This window comes from Aquarana catesbeiana, linkage group LG01 (assembly GCF_042186555.1).
Source record: "Aquarana catesbeiana isolate 2022-GZ linkage group LG01, ASM4218655v1, whole genome shotgun sequence".
NCBI lineage: Eukaryota > Metazoa > Chordata > Amphibia > Anura > Ranidae > Aquarana > Aquarana catesbeiana.
Genome location: NC_133324.1, coordinates 796,532,883 through 796,559,730, shown reverse-complemented (window position 1 = coordinate 796,559,730; position 26,848 = coordinate 796,532,883). Strand labels below are relative to the sequence as shown.

General features: G+C 44.1%; 1 protein-coding gene across 1 annotated transcript in view; it reads left to right on the top strand.

Moving 5' to 3' along the window:
- LOC141113947 (EF-hand calcium-binding domain-containing protein 6-like) overlaps positions 1–26,848 on the top strand; it is a 198,439-nt gene that overhangs the window by 78,980 nt on the left and 92,611 nt on the right. Inside the window, exons 3-6 of the mRNA XM_073607324.1 lie at positions 11,626–11,735; positions 14,206–14,306; positions 18,226–18,303; positions 26,492–26,662. Coding sequence (XP_073463425.1) covers positions 11,626–11,735; positions 14,206–14,306; positions 18,226–18,303; positions 26,492–26,662 — 460 coding nt within the window. The remainder of the gene's footprint in view (positions 1–11,625; positions 11,736–14,205; positions 14,307–18,225; positions 18,304–26,491; positions 26,663–26,848) is intronic.

Here is a 26,848-nt window from a genome sequence, read left to right as displayed (position 1 = left end):
TCAGATAAAACCAAAAATTTGGCCTAAAAGCAAAACGCTATGTGTGGCGGAAAACGAACACTGCACATCACCCTGAACACACCATCCCCACCGTGAAACATGGTGGGGGCAGCATCATGTTGTGGGGGTACTTTTCTTCAGCAGGGACAGCTGGTCAGAGTTGATGGGAAGATGAATGCAGCCAAATACAGTTCAATATTAGAAGAAAACCTGTTAGTCTGCAAAAGACTTGAGACTGGGGTGGAGGTTCACCTTCCAGCAGGACAACGACCCTAAACATACAGCCAGAGCTACAATAGAATGGTTTAGATCAAAGCATATTTATGTGTTAGAATGGCACAGTCAAAGTCCAGACCCAAATCCAATTGAGAATCTGTGGCAAGACTTGAAAACTGCTGTTTCAGGGACGCTCTTCATCCAATCTGACAGAGCTTGAGCTATTTTGCAAGTAAGAATGGGCAAAAATGTCACTCTCTAGATGTGCAAAGCTGGTGGAGTTATACAAGCAAAAGGTGGTTCTACAAAGTATTGATTCAGGGGGGGCTAAATACAAATGCACACCACACTTTTCACGTATTTATTTGTAAAAAGAAAATGGAAATATTTTATCATTTTCCTTCCACTTCACAATTATGTACCACTTTATGTTGGGCTATCACATAAAATCCCAATAAAATACATTTACGTTTTTGGTTGTAACATGACAAAATTTGGAAAATTTCAAGCAGTGGCGTATCTAGGCTATGGCAGATATGGCAAGTGCCATGGGCGCCATTTGAAAGGGGCGCTGGTGAGTGGCTGGGCAGCAAGGCACTTACCAGGGTCTGAGGGTCTCTTCTTCCCTCCAGGCTCCCGAGCATAAGCAGGATCTCCTTTTCAGAACCTTTGCTAAAGGACAATGGCAGCGCTGCGAGTGGGACTATTTCTCATTTGGCTGTGTTACTCCTGTGAGTGCAGTCATTGGTCGCGGATTAAGCAGGCAGATGGCCGCATTTCCCGATGCTACCTCTATAGTTCCGGCTACAGCCTCCCTGACAGCTGAATATCACTCCGCCGCCTGCTGTCAGGGATGCTATAGCCAGGACTATAGAGGTGGCATCGGGGCCGCTGTATTTCTGGACAGGACACCTGGACTGTGGAGTGGACTCAGTCAGGAGATGTCTCTGGCAGACCTTCTTGCTCGGGTCCTATCATCAGTGCAAAAGCAGAGCCCAGCCACATGCCCAGCAGGAGGGACGGCTGCACTGCCAGTGGCTTATGCAGAGACTGATCCTCTTGATGAAGCTGCAGGCAATATTTTCATGCACTTATCTCTCCCTTCAGGCCATGGCTCCTGTGTAGTCTAAATCATATTTTTTTGGGCCCCATCAGATCGATCACAGGGGCCCAGGAGGCTGTAGAATGGAGGGATTATTTTTTCTAATTCGGCTTGCTGGAATATCAACTCCTCCCCCTTGTATGCAGTTAATGGCAATAAAGTTCCAGCTGGGCGGAGAGATATCAAAATACCACTTCACTGCCTGACTCCTCCCGTAAATAAGTTTGAGAAGACGGCGGGCTGGGACTGAAGGGAAATCAACAGCAGTGGCTGTCCTCCTCCTCCTCCTCCTCCTCCTCCTCCTCCTCCTCCTAACAGCACACTATTTCTACTGAGTGAGGGAACTAAAGTGGGAACCATGAAGACTTCAGAGGATTATTTTTCTCTCAAAAGGTACAGTCACAGTGAAGACATCACACACAAGCCCCCTTCACCCATGCCATGCCCTGGCTTGTTGCCCACGACTGAATTATATACAGCTAAATGTGATCATCTTCATTGATCATGTTGATCACATTTGGCTGCTATTTATTTCAATTATTATTATCATGATAGTCACACAGTACAGGTGTTTTAAGCGACATCACCTGTACTGTGTGTAATTATCATAGTAATGATGATGGGACAGTGAAATGCATCCTTGGCATTCATTTAGGGCTCATTCACACAAGGCACAGACATCCGTCTCCCATGTACAGACTTTTACTGGCACAGTTTTGTGTGCATCCTGATGCCAGTGTCCCATTCATTTATTTTGGGACACATGGCTGCATAGACAAAGGCACTGTGTCCCAATATGTCTTGAGGGTGCATGTCCTAATAGAAATGGAACTTCAGCATGAGGATGTACACAACACTGTGCTGGTAAAAGTCTCTGCATGAGACATGGGTTCCTGTGCCCTGTGTGAATGTGCCCTCACACTTGTGTTTGGGAGAGGGGTAAAAACGTTGTGTGTGTCTTTTTACTGTCCCCAACCACTTCCCCTTATTTTGCACATCAGCCGAGGGTGGATAATATATGCTGTGGCCATGAAGCGTTTTGCACAGCAAAAATGATCCCTGCTGCATTCAGCCACAGCCCTCCCCTGTTCTCCTAGGCTCTCCCATTCCATCTGGTCGGATTGGCAGCGCACAAAGAAGAAGGAGGAACATCAGTTTCTCCCTCTCCTCTGTGAAAACTGAGACCATAAGTTATGAAGATTTCCTCACTTCCAGTATCGGTTCTGCATTTACCTGGCTGGTACCAGCTAAGAAAGCAGCCAATATGCCTTGGAGGGCAGAGGAGGGATCAGGGGTCTAATAAACCCCAGATTTCTCCATAAAAAGGATATGTCACTACCCAAGGTATCACAAGCGATGATAAATATCACTTGATGACAGCTGAATTATTTTTTGAGGTGTCCTCTTGTATATTAGTGCAGTCATCATTCTTAGTCACAATGTGTGTGTGGGGCACTGGGGAGCAGCAGAGAAATAAGAGCACAGCCTACTATGCTGGAGTTTGTAGTCCTATGGAGGTGGGGAAATGCTCACACATACTGGGGTGGGGGGGCTTGTCATATAAAGTAAAAGGCTCTGTGCTTTTACAGGGCTGCCATGGCTGACCTGACCCCTGTCTAGAAATACTTATTGTCTGGCACACTGCTTTAAGGGGAAATTCTGCAGACTCTGGGGTAAAGGGGAACGCTGATGTAAGTGGGATCTCTGGACTCTGTGATAACCAGAGACCCCTTCACATCAGAGGCCCCCCTACATCCCAGTCTGCAGAGATCCCCTTTGTGTCAGAGTCCCCCCCCCCCCCTTACAGTGTATATAAAGATGACACCAGAGTCCACAGCATTCTTTAGATCAAATTTCCCAGTGTGAATTGGAACTCTGTAGATTTTGATGTAAGGGGGGGCTCTCTGGGAACTCTAAGGGGGGAACTGTGATATAAGATGTAACGCTATTGACTCTGGTGTAAGGGGTAATTCAAGAGCTTGACTTATAGTTTTGTTAGCTGTTTTTTTTTTTGTTAAGGTTATCTGAAAGATGGGTTTTAAATGTTTTGACAGGGGCGCAGTTTCAGTGCTTGCCATAGGCGCCATTTTCACTAGATACGCCTCTGATTTCAAGGGGTGTGAATACCTTTTCAAGGCACTGTATATTAACAAAATCTGATCAGAGAAAAATTTTAAAAATAAAATGTTTTAAATTTAATGGGAGGAAAACTCTCTATAATAAAAAAAAAAAAAAAACAAATATCAAAACATCTGAAGTGGCATTGGGTGCTCAATACAGTTGCACCCTAATTTGTAGGATCTTAAATTAAAAAAATCCTCATACAAGGGGTCTGCCATATTTTTTCCATTTTGGGCAGAGTGGTCTAAATTTGTCCCATGTTTTTAGTACCGACTTGCCAAAATTTGGCAGATTTTGATTGTTTCCTGTCCTGGTATCCACTTACCTCCAGGACAGGAAGTGATTAGAAATCTAATAAGAAGAGGAACTCTACTTCATCAGAAACAGAGTTACACATTAAAATGCATGTTCTAAGTTCTTGTGGGAAAAATAACTCATATTAGCAAGTGAAATTTGTATGTGAAACATTAGAGACATATTTTAATTAATTAAATACAATTTTTTTTACATGAATTATGCAGTATATTTTTAGTTTTGTAATTATTTACCTGTCAAACATTACTGTTCAAAACATATACTTCTTGCTTTGTGCACTGGTGCGCAGTCATGTTGGAACAGGAAGGGGCCTTTCCCAAACTGTTGCCACAAAGTTGTGAGCATGAAATGTCCAAAATGTCTTGGTATGCTGACTCCTTGAGGGCCAGTTCACACGTTATGCAGTCCAGTGCATTTTTTCTGCATTAAAAACGTATGGAAAGTAGGTTATATAGTTTCCAATGGTATAGTTCAGACCGGTGCTTGCAGTTCCAGTGTGTTCCAATTCCAGAAAAAAGAGAGGGGAACAATGCTGTGGAACGCATCAAAAACACGCATGCAGAAAAGCATCTGGATTTCATCCAGATTGCGTTTCTATGGTGTTCCCTTCACTTGAACTAAGGGGCCAAGCCCAACCCCTGAAAAACAACCCCACACCATAATCGATTTGGACCAGTGCACAAAGCAAGGTCCATGAAGACATGGATGAGAGTTTGGGGTGGAGGAAATTGACTGGGCTGCACAGAGTCCTGACCTCAACCCGATAGAACACCTTTGGGATGAATTAAAGCAGAGACTGCGAAACAGGTCTTCTCATCCAACATCAGTGCCTGACCTCACAAATATGCTTCTGGAAGAATGGTCAAACATTCCCATAGACACACTTCTAAACCTTGTGGACAGCCTTCCCAGAAGAGTTGAAGCTGTTGTAGCCGCAAAGGGTGAGCCAACTCAATATTGGACCCTACGGACTGAGACTGGGATGCCATTAACGTTCATGTGTGTGTAAAGGCAGGTGTCCCAATAATTTTGGTAATATGGTGTAGTTTTGTTCTAAGTGCATGTAAAACAGTAGGTTCACACTATGCCAGTTTCCCAGTGGCCATGGCTGCACAGGCACAGAAGGCCATTCATTTCCCTACATAGGGAAAAGGTCTCTGTAAATTTTTTTTCTTACAAAATCACAGCCGCAGGGCAACCACAGTGTGGTATGCGGTTTCCAGCACTGGAAACCATGCTGTAGTTTCCACCGTGTGGGTGTGCCATTAAGAATTAATGGCATCCCCTTGCCTTGGCTAACAGTTTTTGATGCGGGTGCAGGCAAACGTGCGATCACATGCAGTCCCACTCTCACATATAGTGTGAACCAAGCCAAAGCTCACCTTTTATTGAGGAAAAAAACATTCCCCTCTATATGGTCTATGTACAATACAGGGATTTTAACAAACATTGTTGCAGATTCATATCTGTTTCTGCTTTGTGGACAAAGCTGTTTTTCTTTTGCATATGGATTCTGAATAGGAGTAACTAAATAATTCTAATCAGCTGATGTACTTTCATGGTTCTCATGAGAAAAGTTGCAGGGTCTACATCCATTTAGAAGTGATTAACCCTTAGGGATTATCACACCAAAAATTACATTTCTTTTTGCAGAGGATGTCTATAATCTGACTATCTTAGTGTAGACCAATGGCGGCTGGTAGTATATTTTTTTTTGGGGGTGGGGGGCGGCAGTCCGTCTGCCGACACCCCCCTCTGGCAGTCGGGTCTCCCGCACCCCCTCCCCGGTCGGTTGATCGGTCCCCGCACTTACCCTATCTAGGTCACAGGCTTCCTCCGGGTGGTGGCTTCACCCTGCATCTCCTCCTTCCTCGGCTTCACGGCGGCGTGGCTTCCCCCTGCATCTCCTCCTCCTCGGCGGCTAATAGGATTGCTTCATGAGCCGGTATTGGCCGGGAGGAAAATCAGGAAGACAATAGCGAATATTCATTTGCTAATGTCACACAACTGGATGGGCTTGGGGCGCAGTGCTCTGCGCCCCGAGCCCACCCTTTTTTTAAGCCAATTAGAGCCTCCGGCTCTAATCACATGCTTCTAAAAAAAAAAAACCTATTGGAATCCATGCGTCCGATGCCCTGCACGTAAATTAGGGGGTCTGGGCACATGGATTAGGGGGCGACTTTTGGGAAAATTAATCAATTAATTAATTAATCACACAAGCAAGAAATTACATTTCTGTGAAAGTTCTGTACACTAACTGTGTATAGAACACCTGCAAGTAGCCAAATTGCAATGGCTGCTGATTAAAAAAACAAAGGAGATTTTTTATATCAACCACTTCCGCCCGCCATATAGCAAAAGAACAGCCGGAAAGTAGTTATGTTATCCTGAACGGACATCATATGACATCCAGCAGGATAAACCATGATTGTGTGCCCGCGGGGGCACGCAGAGCAGCGATCGTTGGTGTGGTGTGTTATTCTGACACACCGCATCTCCAGTCTCAGTAAGTCCAGGTTCACATCTATGCGGGTGCGTTTGATACTTTTTCAGGGACGTTCTGCAGTGCATTTTGCGTTTTTAAGCGTTTTTTGCATGCAGTTTTCATGCATTTTGCGTTTCACATTTTTTTTCTCTTTAAACGCACTGTAAACACACTGTATATAGCTGGTTGCCAAGGAGGGGGCTGGCCGCCACATCCTTAACAACCTATGAGTCATCAGCTGTCAGCGAGGTTCCCTGCTGACAGCTGTATGTAAAAAAAAAAAAATTGCTGGCAAAAACAAAATCGCGAAAAAAACGGTGTGGGGTCCCACCCCAAGTCCATACCAAGCCCTTCGGGTCTAGTATGGATTCGGAGGGGTCCCCCCCACACTAAAATGTAAAAAAAAAAAAAATGGTGTGGGGCCAAAATCCATACCAAACCCTTATGCGAGCATGCAGCCATCCCCCTCCTGAACCATACCAAACCACATACCCTCAACATGGGGGGATGGGTGCTTGGGAGGCTCTTGGGGGGCACGGTTTGCGGGCGGGGGGCTTATCGGAATCTGGAAACCCCGCTTTCAGAAGGGGGCCCCCAGATCCCGGCCCCCTCCTATGTGAATGGGTATCGAGTACATCGTACCCCTAACCATTCATCTCAAAAAGCAGTGAAATGTAAAAAAAAACAAAAGCCTGTCCTTTCAGCCAATGGGGTGATGGGTATCAGACCCGCTTCCCGATTGGCTGGGAGGAGGCCGCCACTGTTCAGAAGAGCAATTCAAATTAAATTATCAATATCTAATAACTGTTTTACAGCTCTCTATAAATCTATATTGAACATTAAGGCCTCATGTACACTGCTGCTGGTAAAAGGACGATTAGGAGCAGTTGGGCATTTTTTTCAATTGCTCCTGAACTCTCCTCTGTTATCTTATCAGTACATGTACACAGGGTCATTTATAGTCGTTTCTAGGCAGTTGTGTTTAGAGGCTTTTTTTGGAACCCAAAAATGCGTTCAGAAGCTGTGTTTAGAGGCATTTCAAATGCCAAACGCGGCTAAATGCAGCAACTTGCACTTAGACGCATTTCATTTACAGGCGGTATTTATTTTTGACTATTTTGAAAAAAAAAAAAAAAAAAAATTTTTTTCAAATGCTTCTAGACGCAAACGCGGCTAAACACGGTATGTAAACGTGGTTAAACGGCTGTTTTTAGAGGCTGGTTTCTAACTGTCAAGTTAAATCTTTCAGGAGAGGTTGAACTGTGTACATGAAGCCTAAATGTGTATTTTTTTGTGCACCAATATGGTGTAGGTCGGAGATGACTGACACTAGCTTTCATTTTGTTCAGGCAGCATCTGCATCCAAGGCTCTTTTGTTACTTTACAGATATTAGCAATTACATTTGATATATCTAATGCTGATTTATATTAAAACTAAGATTTTTTATGAGTTTCTTAGTGAATGTAATCAATAAGCATAATATTACTCGCCCCCATCGTGTTTATCAATAGGAGGACATGGAGAAGTGGGGAGGGGAGTGTCATTTACCACTGTGTATACGCCCACATGTGTGCCTCTATAGTCACATGGGCTGCACAGATAAGAAAAAGGAAAGAATGAAGAGCTTAGAGTGGAACTGAAATTGAGCATGCTCCATAGAGGACACCAGTTGGTCTACACAATCTCAACCTGCAGTGGGGACACAGAGAAGATGGGAGGGACAGCTGAAAGCAGGTTCAACCAGGTATATTTCACAAAACGCATGCTTTAGTGGCTTTGTGTTTATGAACATGTAAAGAGAGTTTTTCATAGTCTGGGTTTAATGACACTTTAAATTACAACATGCCATGTGTAGCAATTGTATATGCTATAATATTTTTTTAATTTGCCTTATTTTTTGAAAGTGGAGTTACCCTTTAAGTCCTGCCTATGTATTTGGGACATACATGTATTATTACATACGTAACATGTATTTGTTATAATCTTTTCATGATAATGTACAGTAAGTCACATTGAGCACTTGATGTGTGACCAAATAATGACATGTAAAAAGTTGAATAAGGGGCGTGGCCTGACGAGCTATGGAGTAGGACGTCTGCATAGAGAGCTCCTCTGCCCAAAATCCTACATCAGCCATCCTGCCTGTATCCTGTTAATCCTACCAGAAAAAACACCCCAGCAGAGATACCCTGGTGCCTGCAAAGCTTCTGGTGCGGTTGGATTGCCAGGAACGCTCCCCGAGGCCGCGAAAACCGGAGCGCTCCGATCTGGGGCCGGAAAACTAGGAAAGTCCCCGGCTTCGGCCTAGTGCCTGGAGCGGCGGCCATTTTGCTCCACCCGGCGGCGATTCCGATCCGTCCCACGGGCGTGCTGAGACCCCCCGAGGCTGACCCCTGTATGCATCGGCCCCCGGACTGCCTGTGGCCCCTGATGCTGTGCCTCTGTGCCCTGTACCAGCCTGTGGAGCGGCCCGTGGCTCCGGCCTGGTCCTGAGAGCGGCGGCCATATTGCTACACCCAGAATCGGCTCCACTAGTTCCCCTGGCCTGCCTGGCTCCCCTAAAGAGGACTGATCTGCAAGAACCTGGACCCCAGGACACCCTCAAGGGGTGCAGCACCCGGGGGGGGACCAGGTATGTGGTAAAGCGAGACCTTGCACACAAAACCCCCAAAAAAAAGAGATCCTCTGGAGCGCTTCACAGGAATATTCCACCCCACGGGCTCCCCCTCCTATCCCGGGACAGAAGCGGAATATGTCCCCACCGAGACGGAACACTGGGACGGCAGACAAGCTCGCTCAATATCGCCGCCAGGACAAAGACATGCAACAAGATAATGGAACCGGCGCATGCGCGGACCCCGCTCCTCAGGCGTCAGATACCGCCAAAGTTCTGGATGCCATAGCCGCCCTACAAGGTACCTTGACTGCAAAGATAGACGAAGTGAAAATTGATATATCCCTGATAAGACAGGACTTCTCAAAACTGAAAGACAGAGTCACAGAGGCTGAAACCAGGATCAGCAACGCGGAAGATGCCTTACACCCCATGAGACATACTACAGAGGAGATGCAGAGACAGATACAACAACTCCATGCCCATCAAGATGACATGGAAAACCGCCTCAGGCGTTGCAACCTCCGATTCATAGGACTGCCAGAGAAAGAGGAAGGCGCAGACCCAGCAACATACCTAGAAACGCTCCTGATCAAAACATACGGCCGAGAAGCCTTTTCAGCAATGTTTGCGGTGGAGAGAGCGCACCGCATTCCCGCGCGGCCACCACCACCCGGAGCGCCATCCCGCACATTCATCGCCAAATTTCTAAACTTTCGGGACAGAGACAAAATCCTCAAACTCACCCGGGAAAGAGGAAATATACAGATCGGGAACAGTCAGATTGCAGTATTCCCGGATTTTTCCAGCGAAGTGCAAAGGAGAAGAGCACAATATCAGGAGGTGAAACGCAGATTGAGGATCCTCCATCTTAAATATGCCATGTTATTTCCTGCTAGGCTGCGGGTGGAGGAGGACGGAAGAGTACAGTTCTTCGACGACCCGGCGGCAGCGACAGCATGGCTGGATCGCAGAAATAGACCTGCTTAATCTGTCTAAGAACACGTAACAACAGTGAGTACTTTCTGACTTTGAACAAAATTCGTAAATATTAGGGTCGTGGGATCTTTTTGGAGGGGAACCAGAGTCCAGATGAGGGACATGAAGAATGGGGGCATACACAGCTTGTGTGCGGGTGGGACGGGTGGGAACAAGAACGCTAGCTCATGTATAACGTTGCTATGGAGCTTGGGGGATTATAAAATAGGATTGCGCAGGTTACCGGTTGCGCCTTTACAGTTTGAAAAGAGTGGGGACAGTTTAAAGTGATCTGCTTTGCAAGACCTCTAAAGAACAGGAACGAACTCTACTATAGTATCCTGGAACAAGGGACTTAAATTAACCCGCTGCAAAGAGGGAGAAGAGGGCAAGAGGAACTCAATAACTGCAATGTGTGGTAGTCCTGATTATCAATGCTCCACGTTCGACAGGGGAACAGTCGCCCCTTTAGCAAAGCTGGATCAGCATAAAAGAAAAACTCATCTATTGCTTTTAAGAATTGTGCCTCCAGTGGAAGGTAACCGCTGGATGATATGTTATATGCTGACAGTTTGGGTTTATATGCTCACATCAGGTTGGGGAGATGTGCAGCTGGGAGGGATGGGAACAGTTAAAAGGATATGTTATATGTTTTACTTTGGGAATATAAGAATTGTTATGACTTTAAAGTGGCTGAATAGGCAATACACAGTCAACAACAAATATGCATTAGCACACTGGTACTGTGGAAAAGGCAGACTGAGGGGGTATTATCATTATGAGATCTTACAAGAAGGCAAATACACTAATTACATCCAGAAACTAACATGGCCAGTGTAAAGTTTTTAACATGGAACGTCCGCGGAATGCGGAATAAGGTTAAGCGAACCGCAGCACTAACATTTCTAAAATCACAAAAAGCAGATATTATAGCGTTAACAGAAACGCATATCACAGGTCAGATGCAGGTAGCCTTAAAAAAACCATGGATAGGATGGCTATACCACAGTACGCATACCAATCAATCAAGGGGGGTATCGATATTAGTAGCCAAAAGAGTGCCCTTTGAACTAATCGCACTAGAATCAGATAGAGTGGGAAGATACATCTTCCTACACGCCACCATAGGAGGCAACTCCCTATTGATTCTGGCATGCTATATCCCCCCCCTTTTTCGATTGAGGTAGTATTGAAGGGATTGGCATTCATGGCACAAAACCCATCAGTTCCAGCTATTTGGATGGGTGATTTTAACCAAACCATGAATCCAAATTTGGACAGACCAGACCTGGGAGATGCGTCCAGGACTGTGCCGCACCAAACCAGACTCTGCAGGCTTTTTACAGAATTTGCGTTAACAGACGTATGGAGATGGCAAAACCCGACTAAAAAAGCATACACATGCCACTCGGTAAGCTGCGACACGATGTCCAGGATTGATTTTATAATGGCCTCAAATGCACTGCTACCCAAAATTACAGGGTCGGGTATGGCTCCACGAGCTCTATCAGACCACTCACCTTGTTGGATAACAGCAACCCAAATGCACATAGAGAAAGCTAAGCAACAGGTCTTTTTCAAAAAACAAAAAATTTTTGAACACGGGGAGCGAGCAGGTAAATTATTGGCATATTTAGCACATTTAAATGAAAAAAAAAAAAGTTGAATAAAAGCCAAGGTCTGTGGTTGGCACTGGAGAAAGCTAAATAACTAGACATCATAAGCAGTAGCAAAAAAGTAATAATAACTCATATGTGTGAAAACCAATAAATGTTTCCCTTCCATGTTCACAGGTCAGAGGGCAGGCATTGCTAGTCGCACTGAGAGCAGAGTGAGTACCGCCAGCAGTAGGTCCAGCCTTGTGTCCCGACCTGGAACCCAGCTAAGACTTGAAGTGGATGAGGTACAAATATAACGGTCAATTTTTTTTAAAAAACTGTTTTATTGACTTTTCAGCAGGAAAATAACATCACATCGGGAACAGGGTTACATTCACGGTCAATTTACTACTGATATATAACTGTCACTTTGGTGTTAAGGAATGTGTAATATTATATCTGTGATTTACAAAGGGTATTTTCTAATATTCAGTGTATAAACAAACTCTTTCTCTGCTAGGGTGTATGGCATATCAGGATGGCTGCTTGTTCCCTCATAGACAATATTTTTCTTATTGTGTAGCACAGTCCCCTTGAAGATTGTTTGGATTTACCTGCTCATCTGCATCACCATAACCCTGTAAACCTTCCAACCCACCTGACACTCTGGGTTCCGACATCTTTCCACAAGCACTTTTAAATGACACATCACACAGATCAATATGTTTATATTAACTCAGCTTTTAGAGCCCTTTCACACCGGGGCGGGGGCGGCGTCGGCGGTAAAACGCCGCTATTATTAGCGGCGTTTTACCGTCGGTATGCGGCCGCTAGCGGGGCGGTTTTACCCCCCGCTAGCGGCCGAGAAAGGGTTAAATACCACCGCAAAGCGCCTCTGCAGAGGCGCTTTGCCGGCGGTATAGCCGCGCCGTCCCATTGATTTCAATGGGCAGGAGCGGTATACACACCGCTCCTTCACCGCTCCGAAGATGCTGCTGGCAGGACTTTTTTTACTGTCCTGCCAGCGCATCGCTCTAGTGTGAAAGCCCTCGGGGCTTTCACACTGTAATGAAAGTAGCGGCACTTTCGGGTCGGTTTGCAGGCGCTATTATTAGCGCAATAGCGCCTGCAAACCGCCCCAGTGTGAAAGGGCTCTTACTGGAGTAGAAAAGTGGTATTGATTTATAAAGAAGAGCGATAGATCAACCGAGTTCTGAATAACAGCCCAGACTCGGTAGAGGAATTCCCCAAAGACAGCTTAAGAACAGTTTAACAGTATGAAGATACAATATACATATATGTACAGTGAGATACCACCTGAAGCATTACCAGCAGTTGGAGCTCATTAGATTATATCCAATAAGGCACAGTAATGTATTAACAGACTGGTTGGCTTAAACAGGCTAATGGTACTCCTTGAAATGGTTGTAGGTAGAGGTGTCTATGTACAGTGTTCAAATAGAAGTGCAGCAAAGTGTTCCAAAGATAAAGGTGTCTGTACACAGTGTTCCAATAGAGTAACCAGGGAAAGATTGCAGAAGATGGGCAATTGCCCTCTCACCAACGACTAGACCGAACAAGATGCTTTGCGGGCAGCAACCCGGGACGAGACATCCGTCAATGAAGTCGCCAGCGATGACCCACAGGTGCGGAGTGTAGACAGAAGTGGTGTCGCACTGCTGAGTTGGTGCTGTGTAGATGTCTGATGAACAGCAAGCAGGGTTAGGCCCTCCAAGGCCAGTCTGGAATCACTCGAACACCGTCTGGTCGCCCCGCCACAGAGAGGTGTGCATAATGCAAGGCCCAGGAAGGAGAGAGCGTGGGACGGATCTCCGGTCTCCTTTATAGTCTCTCCCAGAAGTCCCCTGGATGGTGGCAAGGATTTCTGGGATGTGTAGTCCCGGTGTATGAATATGCAATGGAATCACTGGTCAGAAAGACTACTAGTACCACAATCCTTTGGGTTGGGCTCACAAATATGATGACAGTCACTGGCGCCCAGCATTAAAGGGATATTCTATAGGTGAGGAATGATGGGGAATGCACGTAATATTACAAATATAGTCCACCATCGCTACATCTGCAAGATAGTACAGCTATCACCATACAGCGATGGAGGTATCTCTACACACAAAAAGACAAAAAGAATAGGAGGAAAAACCATACTCAAACTATTACCATAAAACGTAATAATAAATGATTAAATACTCCTCCATAATGTACAGTTGCTACTAATAATCGTCATCCTTGTCTTGGCTTCATTACCTTGGAAAGTCACTGATCTGGAATAAGCATGGACCAGAATTACAAGCCTAGAGCATGAACCTTTAAAAAAACAGTCAGCAATGGTAGCTTTTACATTTTTTTTTCTCCCCTTTAGGGATATTTTTTTCCTGCACGCACACAGAGAACACAGAATTTTTGGAAGCAGAGCATTGAACTGACCGTACCCTATTCCATTATCACACTTTTCTCTTTTGTAATTCATTGCGAAAATATTTTGGGGTTGAGGATATTAGTGCATATGCACATAAATTATTGAATTATGTGTGTTATATGAGATGTTTAGAATGTGAGATCCCAAAATCTGCGGTCCTAGCGCTAACACAGTAAAAGTAACCCACATTTGACGCATTATTTTTCTCCCCCCCCCTGTTTCGCATTTGTTAAATTTTGAAACTTATTATATTAGATACATCCTGTAGTTTTTATCTTGTACACACCTTTTTACTTCTGCTGCTTACGTTTTTAAAATCACATGATTGTGTGTTGCAGTTGGAGTATGTATTACGTGAGAAGATGAGGTCTGGTGGCTATTTCAGTCTCAGGCAACTGTTTAAAAACAATGATCCAGAGGGCAAAGGACAAGTAAGCAGGTTAGTATGTTTCTAACTAAATAAGCGTGCGTGTAATTAGAAATCAAAAATCACTAAATCAGCTGTTATACAAAACTCGAAGTACCATACAAGTAGCAATTTTACTCAGGAACTGTGCTGCAGCATGAATGTATTATTTTTCAGCATAATCTTATATTGATGATCACTGTAAATGTTCCCTATTACTTTGGAAGTCCGTATCAATGTCAGTGTTACATTGGTCCATTGTTTCAGTGTCAATGCCCCCATTATATTAAAGTGGATGTAAACCCTCACATATATCCAGTGAAGTGAACAGCCTTAGATGATACACAGGGATGAAACAAATCTCCCTACATACGTTTTACTTATATATCTGCTGTCTTCAGCTTGCTATATTCTTTAGAATCCTTACATCATGTTAAAATTTTTACTTCCTTATTGAGCAGTAGGAGTGTAGTCTGGACATATACTGTGTGACAGCTGATTGGAGGAAAGGCACCCCCCCTTCACATAGGCAGAGAAACAAAGATACTTTCAGAGGTGTGCTGTGACAAGACAAGCTCTGTGCTAATCACCCACCCTGACACACATTTCAGGCTAGTTTTATTTCCCATCTCGGAGAGCTTGTCAGAAATTATCATGCTGATAACAGAGTAATAAAACAGCAAAAAGACACGGGACTCAGGGCTTTGGAGAGAGATAAGTAAACACTACAGATATGTGTGACTAGTTTAAATTTCATGAATCAGGTTTACATCCACTTTAACGGTCAGTGAAATGGCTCCCTTACAGTGCTGATGCCTTCTTTTATTTATGGAAACTTGAATAAGAGATTTTCCATACATTGGTCACTGTTGATGTCTTTGTTTCATTTGTGGTCACCATAAATGCCCCCCCCCCCCCATTACACTGGTGATGCTTCCATTGTTGGCCAGTGTCAGCATTTGTGGGTAATGCTTAACTGAAAAGCATAAGGGGATCTTTTAAATGAAAATGTGTTGTTATACTGTATCTCCTTTATTTATAGCTCAGATATCCCTGCCCTGATCGACACACTAGTGATGATGATACCAGGCAATAAAAAGGTTTAAAGTGATTGTAAACTATCACCTTACACTCACTGTAGGCTCCTGGTTGGCAGCTCTGTGCAGACTTAAGCCCCGTACACACGGGCAAAATGTCAGAAGACATTTGCTGGTTCAAAAAAAAAAGTCAATCTGCCCGTGTGTATGTCAGATATGCATGCTGGAAAACCAGCAGCCGATGACTTCCGATCAGCGCTCTCAGCCAATGGTGGGGGGGGGGCCTGTCAGAACACAGCAGCTCAGTGGGGGAGATCGCTGGACTAGCCTTGCATGGTTAGTACAGCGGCTCCAACCGAGCTGAGAGTTTTTTTTGGTGCGAATGACGGCCGTTTGTTTTGAACCAGCAAATGTCTCCCAACATTCTGCCGTGTGTACGGGGATTAAGTAAACCTTTAAACGATGGACCCTCAAAGTTCAAGTTTATTACCTGAGTGTGGCAAAGTTAGGAGGAAGCCGTGGTCCTACTGCTCAAACCCTAATGTGCTGGGCAGAGAGGACACTGGACAAGGGATCCATGCAGACAAGGCTTCAGGTACACAAATGTTCAGTATTAGCTACCTCTTTCAATGTCATCTAGTCTAGTTGGAAGGCAATTGGACCGCTCCAGGTATCATCAATGGCAAGCTGCACATGATCTCCCCTGACATGGTCTAGTGACACTGAATACAAAAAAGCTGTGAAATGTCACCTTTTATGTTGCCTTTAACCAATGATGTTGAAGAATTTTCCCTTTTTTGCTCAGTCTTATCACTGAGCTTAAAAAAAAGTCCAAGAGTTTGGACATTGGACATTATTAGCATTATCATCTTAAAACTGCTGAGGACCTCCTTTTGCACAAATCCATATTATCCCTCAAAATCTCTTGATGTATGGACCCAATATCATGCAAAAACAGAAGGGAAAATACATATTACTTAAATATCAGTTTACATGTCAACAGTTTTCATCTACCATTTGAGTTCCCATGCCTTTTTTCCCTTGAATTCCCTTGAGCCCCAGAGCATTTTTTTCCTTTAGGCGGTCTCAGTTCTGCACATTATATTTTTTTTTAGTGTTGCAGTCTAATGTATAATACATTGGGACAGAAATGGATTTGATAGTGAATCTGGTTATGTATATATGGCACCCCTGCTCCTGGGGTGATGTAGAATGACCCTCTAAGTGGCATGGCAGGCTAACATAATCATCTTAAGGTCTGGTTCCTCATGTATAGTTGGGAGAAAAAAAAAGTTGAGAGGCAGTCACTTTAGTCTTTTTTACCTTTTATTCCTGAACTCAGTTGAAAGAGAGAGGGTTATGGGGGCAAGATACCTGATAACAGTACAAAAATAGGACAGGTATTCTGATAGTAGTAGGAAGCTCTTGAAGAGCAGCCTCTTGGTAATTGAAGGCTCTGTGAGTGCAGCCTATAAGAACAATCCTGGTCTTTCTTAAAGTGGTAGTAAACTGCAGCTTGCAAAAACAAAACAAAATCCCCTGTAAAGGCATTGGCATAAAGTACTAGTATGCATTGCATACTAGCACATTATACTTACCTTAGAACGAAGCCCTCCATCGGCACACTGTCACCGCTGACAGGGCTTCCATATTCCCCCATTCTTACTCTACACAAGTAAAGATACCTATAACTCAGCTGTGAATTAGCACCCGGAAAAAGACACAAGACCGTTTAGAGGTAAATTAACTCAATGTATTGGTATGAGTTAGAATAAATGGTGGTTTGAGCATAAATGAACAGACAGAAGGTAGGTTTAGACACAGTCCACTATACAGTAAAATCACTATACCAAGGTAACTTAGAATAGAGTTCTGTACCACTAGACTGGGAACAACTCATGAATCATAAACAGTGCATATAAGCATTAATTGCAATGTAAATAATAATAATAATGTAAATAATAATACTATAACTAGTCTAGAGTGCATTCTAGGAGAATGGCTTGGATATGGTGCAATTTCCTCTGAGAGGTGCCGCTTAGCATAAGCAATAGATGAAGGTCCCTGAGTAGCAGCTGTAAAGGGACAGTCTTTAGTCCTAACTCATCAGCTGGCTAGCATTGGGGCCCAGTTGTACCCTTGATGCACATGAGAATAGTCCCAGTCAAGCCTGCAGGCAGCAATAAGGCTACTAGATGGCTGTGCAATGAGTTCCTAAAGGACTCAATTTCTCTAGGAGCCTATAGTAAATCCCCACAGCAACAGCTCACCAGTCCCAGAGATATTGAAGCTAACCATTTGGTGACACACATAGATTAGTCCACTCTCTGTTCTGTACCCAGGTGACTCTGGCTGTTGACACACCTGGACTCGGCGCTCCAGATCCTGCTAAGGCTGCCATTATCCAACATTGGTGGTGCACACTAGACAGCGATGTGCACTCTTGGCTCCCTCATGGCAAGTGGAAGCTGTGTCCACTACAGCCTAAGAAATTGCAGCTCTTTCCCCTCTCCTGACAATCCCCCTCTGAGAAATGCTGTTCAAAAACTTGATTACAGTAGAGTATCTCTCTGTCTTCTGGACTACAGTTCCCACAGTGTAGCGCTGCCAGTCTCGTGCTTTTTAAGTCTTCCTGCTCAGCAGCTCCCTCCTCTTGCTGATATAGCTTTTAACTAGTTAAGCACCAGCAGGGCAGCAGCTACAGACAGCAGATGCAGCCAGTGTTTCTCTTACTCTCTATTCTTAGCCAAGCACCCGCCTATATGATAAAGAATGTGAGGAAACCAGCAGCTGCAACATGTAATCCAAGCACACCACTCGTGTTAAACAAGTAATTAGCATTGCTTGAGTCCATATTATTCTCAGTTGCCAGCACTCACAGCTATCCTATGTCATTGCTATCTTGTACTTTACAGAGATGTTCTGCTCATGATGTTAACAAAATTCCTTGGAAGAATTATAAGCTCCAGACAATATCAGCAACTTCTTTTAAGGTATGTAACTATAAACCAATCATTACAATTGTCACTTCACTTGTGAACTTCTACTTTTTTTTTTTTTTGTGGTTTGATTGGTTTTAATATTTTTAAAAAATATTTTATCAACTTTTCAGCTGGATTTTTTTATGATTCCAATTCAATAAAGGCACACATCCTTGCCCAGTCTTTTATTTTATATAGATAACAATAATAATGACCACAACTTAAAAACAAATTGTGTATAAAGAAGAAAGTTTACTAATATGTAGAGAGGTACTGAAAAGTTAAAGTGATTGTAAGGGTTCTTTTTTTTTTTTTAAATAACAAACATATCATACTTACCTCCACTGTGCAGCTCGTTTTGCACAGAGTGACCCCGATCGTCCTCTTCTGGGGTCCCCCAGCGGCTTTAGTGGCTCCTCCCCACATCAGATAACCCTCAAGGAGAATCGCTCTCCCGAAGGGGTTACCTTGCGGGCACGCTCCCGAGTCCAGCATTCGGCGTCCATAGCCACCGAATGTATGACTTGCCCCCACCCCCCAGCGCCTGCGTCATTGGATTTGATTGACAGCAGTGGGAGGCAATGGCTGCGCTGCTATCAATCTATCCAATCAAGAGCCAAGAACCCCGGGCAGAGAGACAGCGCGTCCCAACTGGGTCAGGTTCCAGGGATCAGGTAAGTAAAACGGGGGGCTGGGGGGCCGGTCACTGACAGGTGTTTTTTCCCCTTAATGCATAGGATGCATTAAGGTAAAAAAACACAAAAGTTTACAACCCCTTTATAACATTTTCCTTTTTACAATGTGAATTTTCAATGAGCTTAGTGAATCTTGTAAAGATGCATGCTTCAATCATCCAGTCATGTGCAAGCTAAAACTCTTTATTTTTTTTTTATTTCACATTGGACAAAGTATAGCATAGGTATGAAATGGGGTATTTCTCTCCAGGGAGCTTTTTGGTGTAGTTTGCATTTTCTACCACTAGATGGTAGTGGTGCCTCTGGTTAAAGGCAAATCTGTTTGTTTTTGTGGATAAAGAAGAGATGGATTAGAACATCATCAGGCTTTATTGCTGTCTGTGCCCCATTAGGGAGATTTACCCTCCCTGTTTGTCCTGTTTACCATTATCATTGTAAGAGAAAGTAAAATAAATCCTAAATTTAATTGAGGGGAAATCATCCAATGGGGACATTAGTTCTGGTGACCTGGGGGGCTCCAATGAATTCCCTTAATTTGAAGGGATTTCCTCTCACTTCCAGTTTTGGCTATGAAACAGGAAGTGAAGGTAAATCTCCCCAATGGGACAAGATGGGAATAAAAAAACTGACATTATACCCTCCCTTACTTTATCCAAAATGGTAAAAAGATTTGCCTATAGTTCTACTTTAAATAAAACTAAAGGCAACATTTGTTTTGTTAGTTTTGGATAGAGTGGAGGTTAGAACACCTAAGTTGATGGCAATGCATTTATTTAAAACATTTTTTATTTTTCTTTAAATAGTATAAATGTAATAACTTATAACAAAACTATTACCCTTACTTACAGATTTGCCCACTAGGTGGTGATAAAGACTATTTTACTAACCTACTGACAAATTAACTTTTTCTTTAGTTTGGATAGAGTGGAGAGGTATTAGAACACCTGTCGGGTCTTTATTGCTGTCTGTGCCCCCATTAGGGAGATTCACCCTCTCTATTTGTCCTGTTTACTGCTAATACAGAGAGTGAAAGTGAAATAATTTCCCAAATATTGGGTTGTCACCCAACATAGAGAAAAAATCGTTCAATAGGGACATTTGTTTTGGCAGCCCTGGTGACAACCAGGGATTTCCTCACTTTGGGAGGATTCCCTCTCTCTTCCTATTTTGACTTTGGGACAGGAAGTAAAGGGAAATCTCCACAATGGGACACAGATGGAAAAAAAAATATCCAATACTGAAAATAAAAATTTTTAGTCTTTAGTTCTACTTTGATTAAAATTATGTTTGAGAGGTGTACTCCCCTTTGCTCTGTTTTCCATGGAAAAATGGCAAGCATGGGGGAGCCTGTGTCTGACTGAGCACTGACTTCTCCTGAGTCTTGGATGGCCATCCTAGACACAGGGAGACTATTTACAGCTCCTGCTGGGTCAGTTAAGGAGCCTTGGAGAATGAAAGTAAGGTTGCTTGTTTGGAAGACATAGGCCAGTGATGGCGAACCTTGGCACCCCAGATGTTTTGGAACTACATTTCCCATGATGCTCAACCACACTCAAGAGTGCACGAGCATCATGGGAAATGTAGTTCCAAAACATCTGGGGTGCCAAGGTTCGCCATCACTGAGATAGGCTGAGCCTTGGAACAGGTTCCTGTGGAGAAGTGACAGCCTAGAGACATCCCAGACACCTCCTGTTTGTACTTTGATGGGAAGAAGGGACTTCTCTGTGTGTATTCAGTGTACAGGTGTGACGTGAGCCTGTACACCAGTGGGACAGCGCAGCACCCCCCTCAGCAGGTCACAGTGATTGGCCACAAGCAAATCTCCTTAATAAAGCAAGCCTCTACCAACCTACACCATGTAAGCACTGCATTTCTTACTGCACAATTGGAGCTGTATTATATTTGTTGTGGATGCATGCCCTGATCATCAGTGCCCTGATTATATTATATTGCCAACAGTGTCACCAATCAGTGCTTACCATTGCCCACCAGTGCCAGCAATCAGTGCCCACCAATGCCAGCAATCAGTGCCCACAATTGCCACCAATCAGTTCCCATTAGTAATGCCAGTCAGTGCTGACTATCAGTGCCGCCTATCAATGCTGCCCATCAATGCCCATCAGTGTCGCCCATCAGTGCCCCATCAATGCCCATCAGTGCCCATCAGTGCCACCTATCTGTGCTGCCTATCAGTGCCCACCAGTGCCGCCTATCAGTGCCAATCAGTGCCACCTATCAGTACCCATCAGTGCCACCTATTACCGCCCATCAGTGCTGCCTAACAGTGCCCATCAGTGCTGCCTATTAGTGCTCATCAGTGCCACATATCAGTGCCACATCAGTGCCCATAAGTGTGGCATATTAGTGCCTCCTCATCAGTGACACCTAATCAGTACCCATAAGTGCCGCCTCATCAGTGCCCACCAGTTCAGCCTATCAGTGCCCATTAGTGCCGCCTCATCAGCGCACATCAGTGAAGGAGAAAAATTACTTATTTACAAAATTTACTGACAGAAACTAAGTAAAAAAAATTTTTTTTTTTCAAAATATTTGGTCTTTTTTTTTTTTTTTTTTTAGTAAAAAATAAAAAAACTCAGCAGTGATTAAATACCACCAACAGAAAGCTCTATGTGTGACAAAAATTATAAAAATTGAATTTGGGTACAGTGTAGCATGACTGCGCAATTGTCATTCAAAGTGCAACAGCGCTGAAAGCTGAAAAATGGCCTGGGCAGGAAGGGGGTGTAAGTGCCCTGTAGGTAAGTGATTAAATAAGAACTCCAGGAATTGTAACTGTAGCAATAACTCCATTAGGAGCTGCTGATTTTTATCGGGCTGTTGCCGCCACCCATTACCTCTATTTTCACCACATCAGGAACCTAGAGTCCATGTTGAGCTTTGCATCCACAACATATGAACCAGTCACTTTAGTACTTTTTCCAATGCTTTAATGGGAGATAAACGAAAGAAGTAGCAGGAAAGAAGTAGAGAGGGAGTTTCAGGGAAGTTCAAATACCTTTTCTGTCTTTGATCTTTGAGTACTTGAATATCTTAAGGACGAGTATTCCTTCAGTCCAAGATTTAATCTTTTGCCCACCCAGATAGGCCTCTCTCACTGACCTAGCAGCCGGAGTGTAGCACGAACACGAAAAGTCTCTGCCACAGACTTGAGAAGAATAAAGTAACTGCACGATCCTCTGCCACAGAACATAGTAGTTTTAGATGAACAGCAACACAGTACCAGAACCTTTAAGCCGACCCGGCAGTACTATGTGGTAGGTTGCCTTAAGATGCGTCCTCCAATTGAGTCACCAGGCCCCTCTCCAGACCAGTGCTCTTCATGATCCTTCCAAGACGGGTCCTCCCCTGGATTCTTCTCAATTGTCCAGCTTCTTCCCGCAGGACAGACAGCCCAGGATCATCTCTGCAGTAGTAGTAGTAGGCCCCTGACAGACTTCTGGGCCCGCCCACACGCTGCAGCAACGCAGTCCTCCGGCCTGGAGGACCACGAGGTAGGACTCCTAGCACATACCTGTCGGCCAGGAGGGCAAGCTGGTGGAAAGAAAGAGACCAAGAAATATGGCGTCTGTCCCATAAATACCCCTTCCCAGAATGCACCGCAGGGGACAATCTCTGCCGAGTTACTTCTGGGAAAGAAGAGCACTCAATACACTTCAGCCTATTGCTTTCCAGCTCCGGTCTGTAGTGACACCGACATCTACAGGCGATGGAGTGGAACTGCACGCAACACAACCAAGGCTGGAACAGAAACTAATTTAGCTATAGATTAAATCTGAACTATATACAGAACTGACGACCCACTAAATTTACATATTTGCGGTAGATTGAAAATCTACCAGCGCTACATACTCCCCCACTACAATAGACGTTGTCCTCAACGTCTGTCAAAAATTACTCTCAAGCCTGAGAGTAGGCATTTGAACTTCAAACTTGGATAGGAGAGAAGGAGAGACAGTAGAGAAATGTTACAGTTTCAAACATTAATACAACAACATATCCACATCAGTAATGTCACAAACCCCACTACCTAGCTGAAAGGCCTAACAGCTTGATAGGAGGTCTAGTTGTTCCTGAAAGAAACAAAATTAAACACACAAAATGTACAGTAGCATCACTAAACAATTTAGGAGCAAAGCCTCATTCCCCAGAGAATGACACTTTCTTCCCACATATTTTCCTTCTAATGAAAATGAACTAAGGTAACTTGAAAAGTCCATCCCTATCTCTGGGAAAATTATATCACTTCAGTAAAAGACAATCCAGCTAGCAAAAATTCTTTGGATATAGAAGCGCTGAGGTGAATAAAGTCTCTTGACCACGGAGTTCTCTAAACCCTGACACTATCTGGCTATATACCCCAAAGTTCTCTTTTCTTTTAGCAGGCAAATAGAAACACAGTCCCTTTGCATAATCACCAATAAAACCGAGGATCTGGCAATGTCAGTTTCTTCCCTTGTTTATCCATGGTGGTGATAAAATAAACAATGTCATCTTTTCCAGGTCTGCAAATGACCACCTTGTCAGCATAGATGTGCCGACCATAGTTCCAATGCAGCAAACATCCATTGAAACGTTCATCCATAGCAGCAGAATACCCAGCTTTCCGGAAAGGTTTTGGTACAGACAAATGGTCCCAGACAGCTTCACGGTACCACTGTTCCCGGTTGGCCTCGACCACGGCTGCGGGAAGCCTTCACATATCCCACCTTCCTTGAGACAGGTGCAACGGGATAGGTGTAGTAGAAGTAGAAATAAAGGTGATGTCCGCTGATGAAGCAGTAACAGCGACATCTCCCTTGGGAACACTCACGGTAGCAGATGAGACCACGGCCTGTTGCTCTCCAACAGTAATGGCAGTAGTTTCCACAGTGGCAATTCCAGTAGCCCAGTCCACACGATAAGCACGGGGCGACATTGTAGGTTGCTCCACTGTGAATAAGTATTCTCCGCACTGCAAACATCGAACAAATGGACAGAGATGTATGGCCAGTCCTTCGCACTTGTGGCAAAGCATGCCCAGCCCTTCAATATCTCCAACAGTGTATAGTATGAACTGCCCCTGCGGCTTCAAACGAATGCCGGTATCCGTCAGCAGGGTTCCGGTCAGCATAGCACCCGCAGCGGTACTTGTGGGAAACATCTTGGATCCCATAGTTGAAGGTATTAAAAGAAAAGAAGACATGGCTGCACTCTGATCCTCTCAGCACGATCACGAGGCCTCTCTTCTCCTTTGGCGCAAGACACACACACCCGCGTCCCACGCGGCAGCAAGTAGATGTAGCTCCTCCCACTTGCTCCTCTGGTCATGTAGCTCCCGGGCTTTTACTTCTCTCCCACAGCCTACGCAGTTAGAAATGCAGTCCTGTAATTTAACCCCCTCTCCTCCTTTGGAAAAGTGATAAAGTCCAAAAAACTCTTTTTTAGCACAGATTCTCATTGAAATACTTTCTCAATTTGCGGGAGGGTAACGGCTAACAATCCCAGACAACGCCCCCACATGTAGCAATAACTCCATTAGGAGCTGCTGATTTTTATCGGGCTGTTGCCCCACCCATTACCTGTATTTTCACCACATCAGGAACCTAGAGTCCATGTTGAGCTTTGCATCCACAACGTATGAACCAGTCACTTTAGTACTTTTTCCAATGCTTTAATGGGAGATAAACGAAAGAAGTAGCAGGAAAGAGGTAGAGAGGGAGTTTCAGGGAAGTTCAAATACCTTTTCTGTCTTTTATCTTTGAGTACTTGAATACCTTAAGGACGAGTATTCCTTCAGTCCAAGATTTAATCTTTTGCCCACCCGGATAGGCCTCTCTCACTGACCTAGCAGCCGGAGTGTAGCACGAACACGAAAAGTCTCTGCCACAGACTTGAGAAGAATAAAGTAACTGCACGATCCTCTGCCACAGGACGTAGTAGTTTTAGATGAACAGCAACACAGTACCAGAACCTTTAAGCTGACCCAGCAGTACTATGTGGTAGGTTAACTTAAGATGCGTCCTCCAATTGAGTCACCAGGCCCCTCTCCAGACCAGCGCTCCGCATGATCCTTCCAAGACAAGTCCTCCCCTGGATTTTTCTCAATTGTCCGGCTTCTTCCCGCAGGACAGACAGCCCAGGACCATCTCTGCAGTAGTAGTAGTAGGCCCCAGACAGACTTCTGGGCCCACCCACACGCTGAAGCAATGCAGTCCTCTGGCCCGGAGGACCACGAGGTAGGACTCCTAGCACATACCTGTCGGCCAGGAGGGCCAGCAGGTGGAAAGAAAGAGACCAAGAAATATGGCGTCTGTCCCTTAATTACCCCTTCCCAGAATGCACCACAGGGGACAACCTCTGCCGAGTTACTTCTGGGAAAGAAGAGCACTCAATACACCTCAGCCTATTGCTTTCCAGCTCCGGTCTGTAGTGACACCGACATCTACAGGCGATGGAGTGGAACTGTATGCAACACAACCAAGGCTGGAACAGAAACTAATTTAGCTATAGATTAAATCTGAACTATATACAGAACTGACGACCCACTAAATTTACATACTTGCGGTAGATTGAAAATCTACCAGCGCTGCATAACACTTTAAAAAATATGCTGGCTTATAAGAGTTTAACTCTAATTAGGTGTATGACTTATCTCTTTTATTTACAATCTACATTGCAACTGAGTGCAGGGAATACAGCTACCGCTATACTTCTGGCACTCTGATGCTATAGACCTTTGGAATTTCCCATACAGCAGCTGTGGAGTTATTTGCAGACGCTTTGCCTGCCCTTATCTTTCTCCATAGCTTCCAACTGTCCCTGATTTCGAGGGACTGTCCCTGATTTCGAGCAATGTCCCTCTGTCCTTTTTCCTCCTCATTTGTCCCTCATTTTGGTCTGATCTATATAGTTGTATACAAAATGCACTTTTTTAGCACTTGTGGATTTGATTAACCTTTTTTTTTTGGTTAATTCTTCTTTAAGGGGTGTGGCAGGGGGCATGTCCTATGCCTACATACATTTGCTAGTAGGTGTACCTCATTCCCATCTCAAAATGTTGGGAGGTATGCTCCTCTTGTCCAATTACTAAAGACTTTGAGTTATGTGAATTCATTGACAAAATACGGTGTACTGTATTCTCTGAATGGACAGTGGAGGGGAGGGATGAGCAGTGCAGCTGCTGTGCAGCAGAGAGTGCTGGCAGTGTAGCAATAACTGTAGTCCTGGTGCTCAGCAAAAAATTTTATTGTAAATAAATTGGATAAGTCCACAAGTTAACATACACCTTGCTGTACATAACACCGATATAAACCAACATATTTTTAAAAGGGCTATAATTGGACCTGAAAAAGCCATTTACAGACTACAGATCTCAACGCCCTTATAAATAAGGCTTAATTTGATTTTTATGTGTGATTGGTTGTTATGTTTTGTTGAATTTTGCAGCAACATCAGTATACCAGAATATATCTCTATTTAGGTATTTATTTCTCTTGATTTTCTAGATTGAAGCTTAATGAAAAGACTATAATAAAGTTTGAAGAGCTATATTCAGCAATAAGAGATCCAGTCCCATCAGGAAGGCCTACATGGCTGGATCCCATTAACAGGAAAGCAGATGAGAAAACTTTAATGACAGCATCCCAAGTTCACACACAGTTGAAAATGAAGAACAAGTAAGTTCAGCCACCTAATTACTGGGTGCTCTCTAGATCAAATGATATCCTAGACCTAGGTATCCAGAGATGGTGTCTGTCAGCTGTTAAGAAGAATAGACAGTCGGGGAGATGTACTTTGGTATAAGATTAGTGGGGAAGAAAGATCAGTAATAAAGCTGGACATAGACCTCAGAGAATGATCAC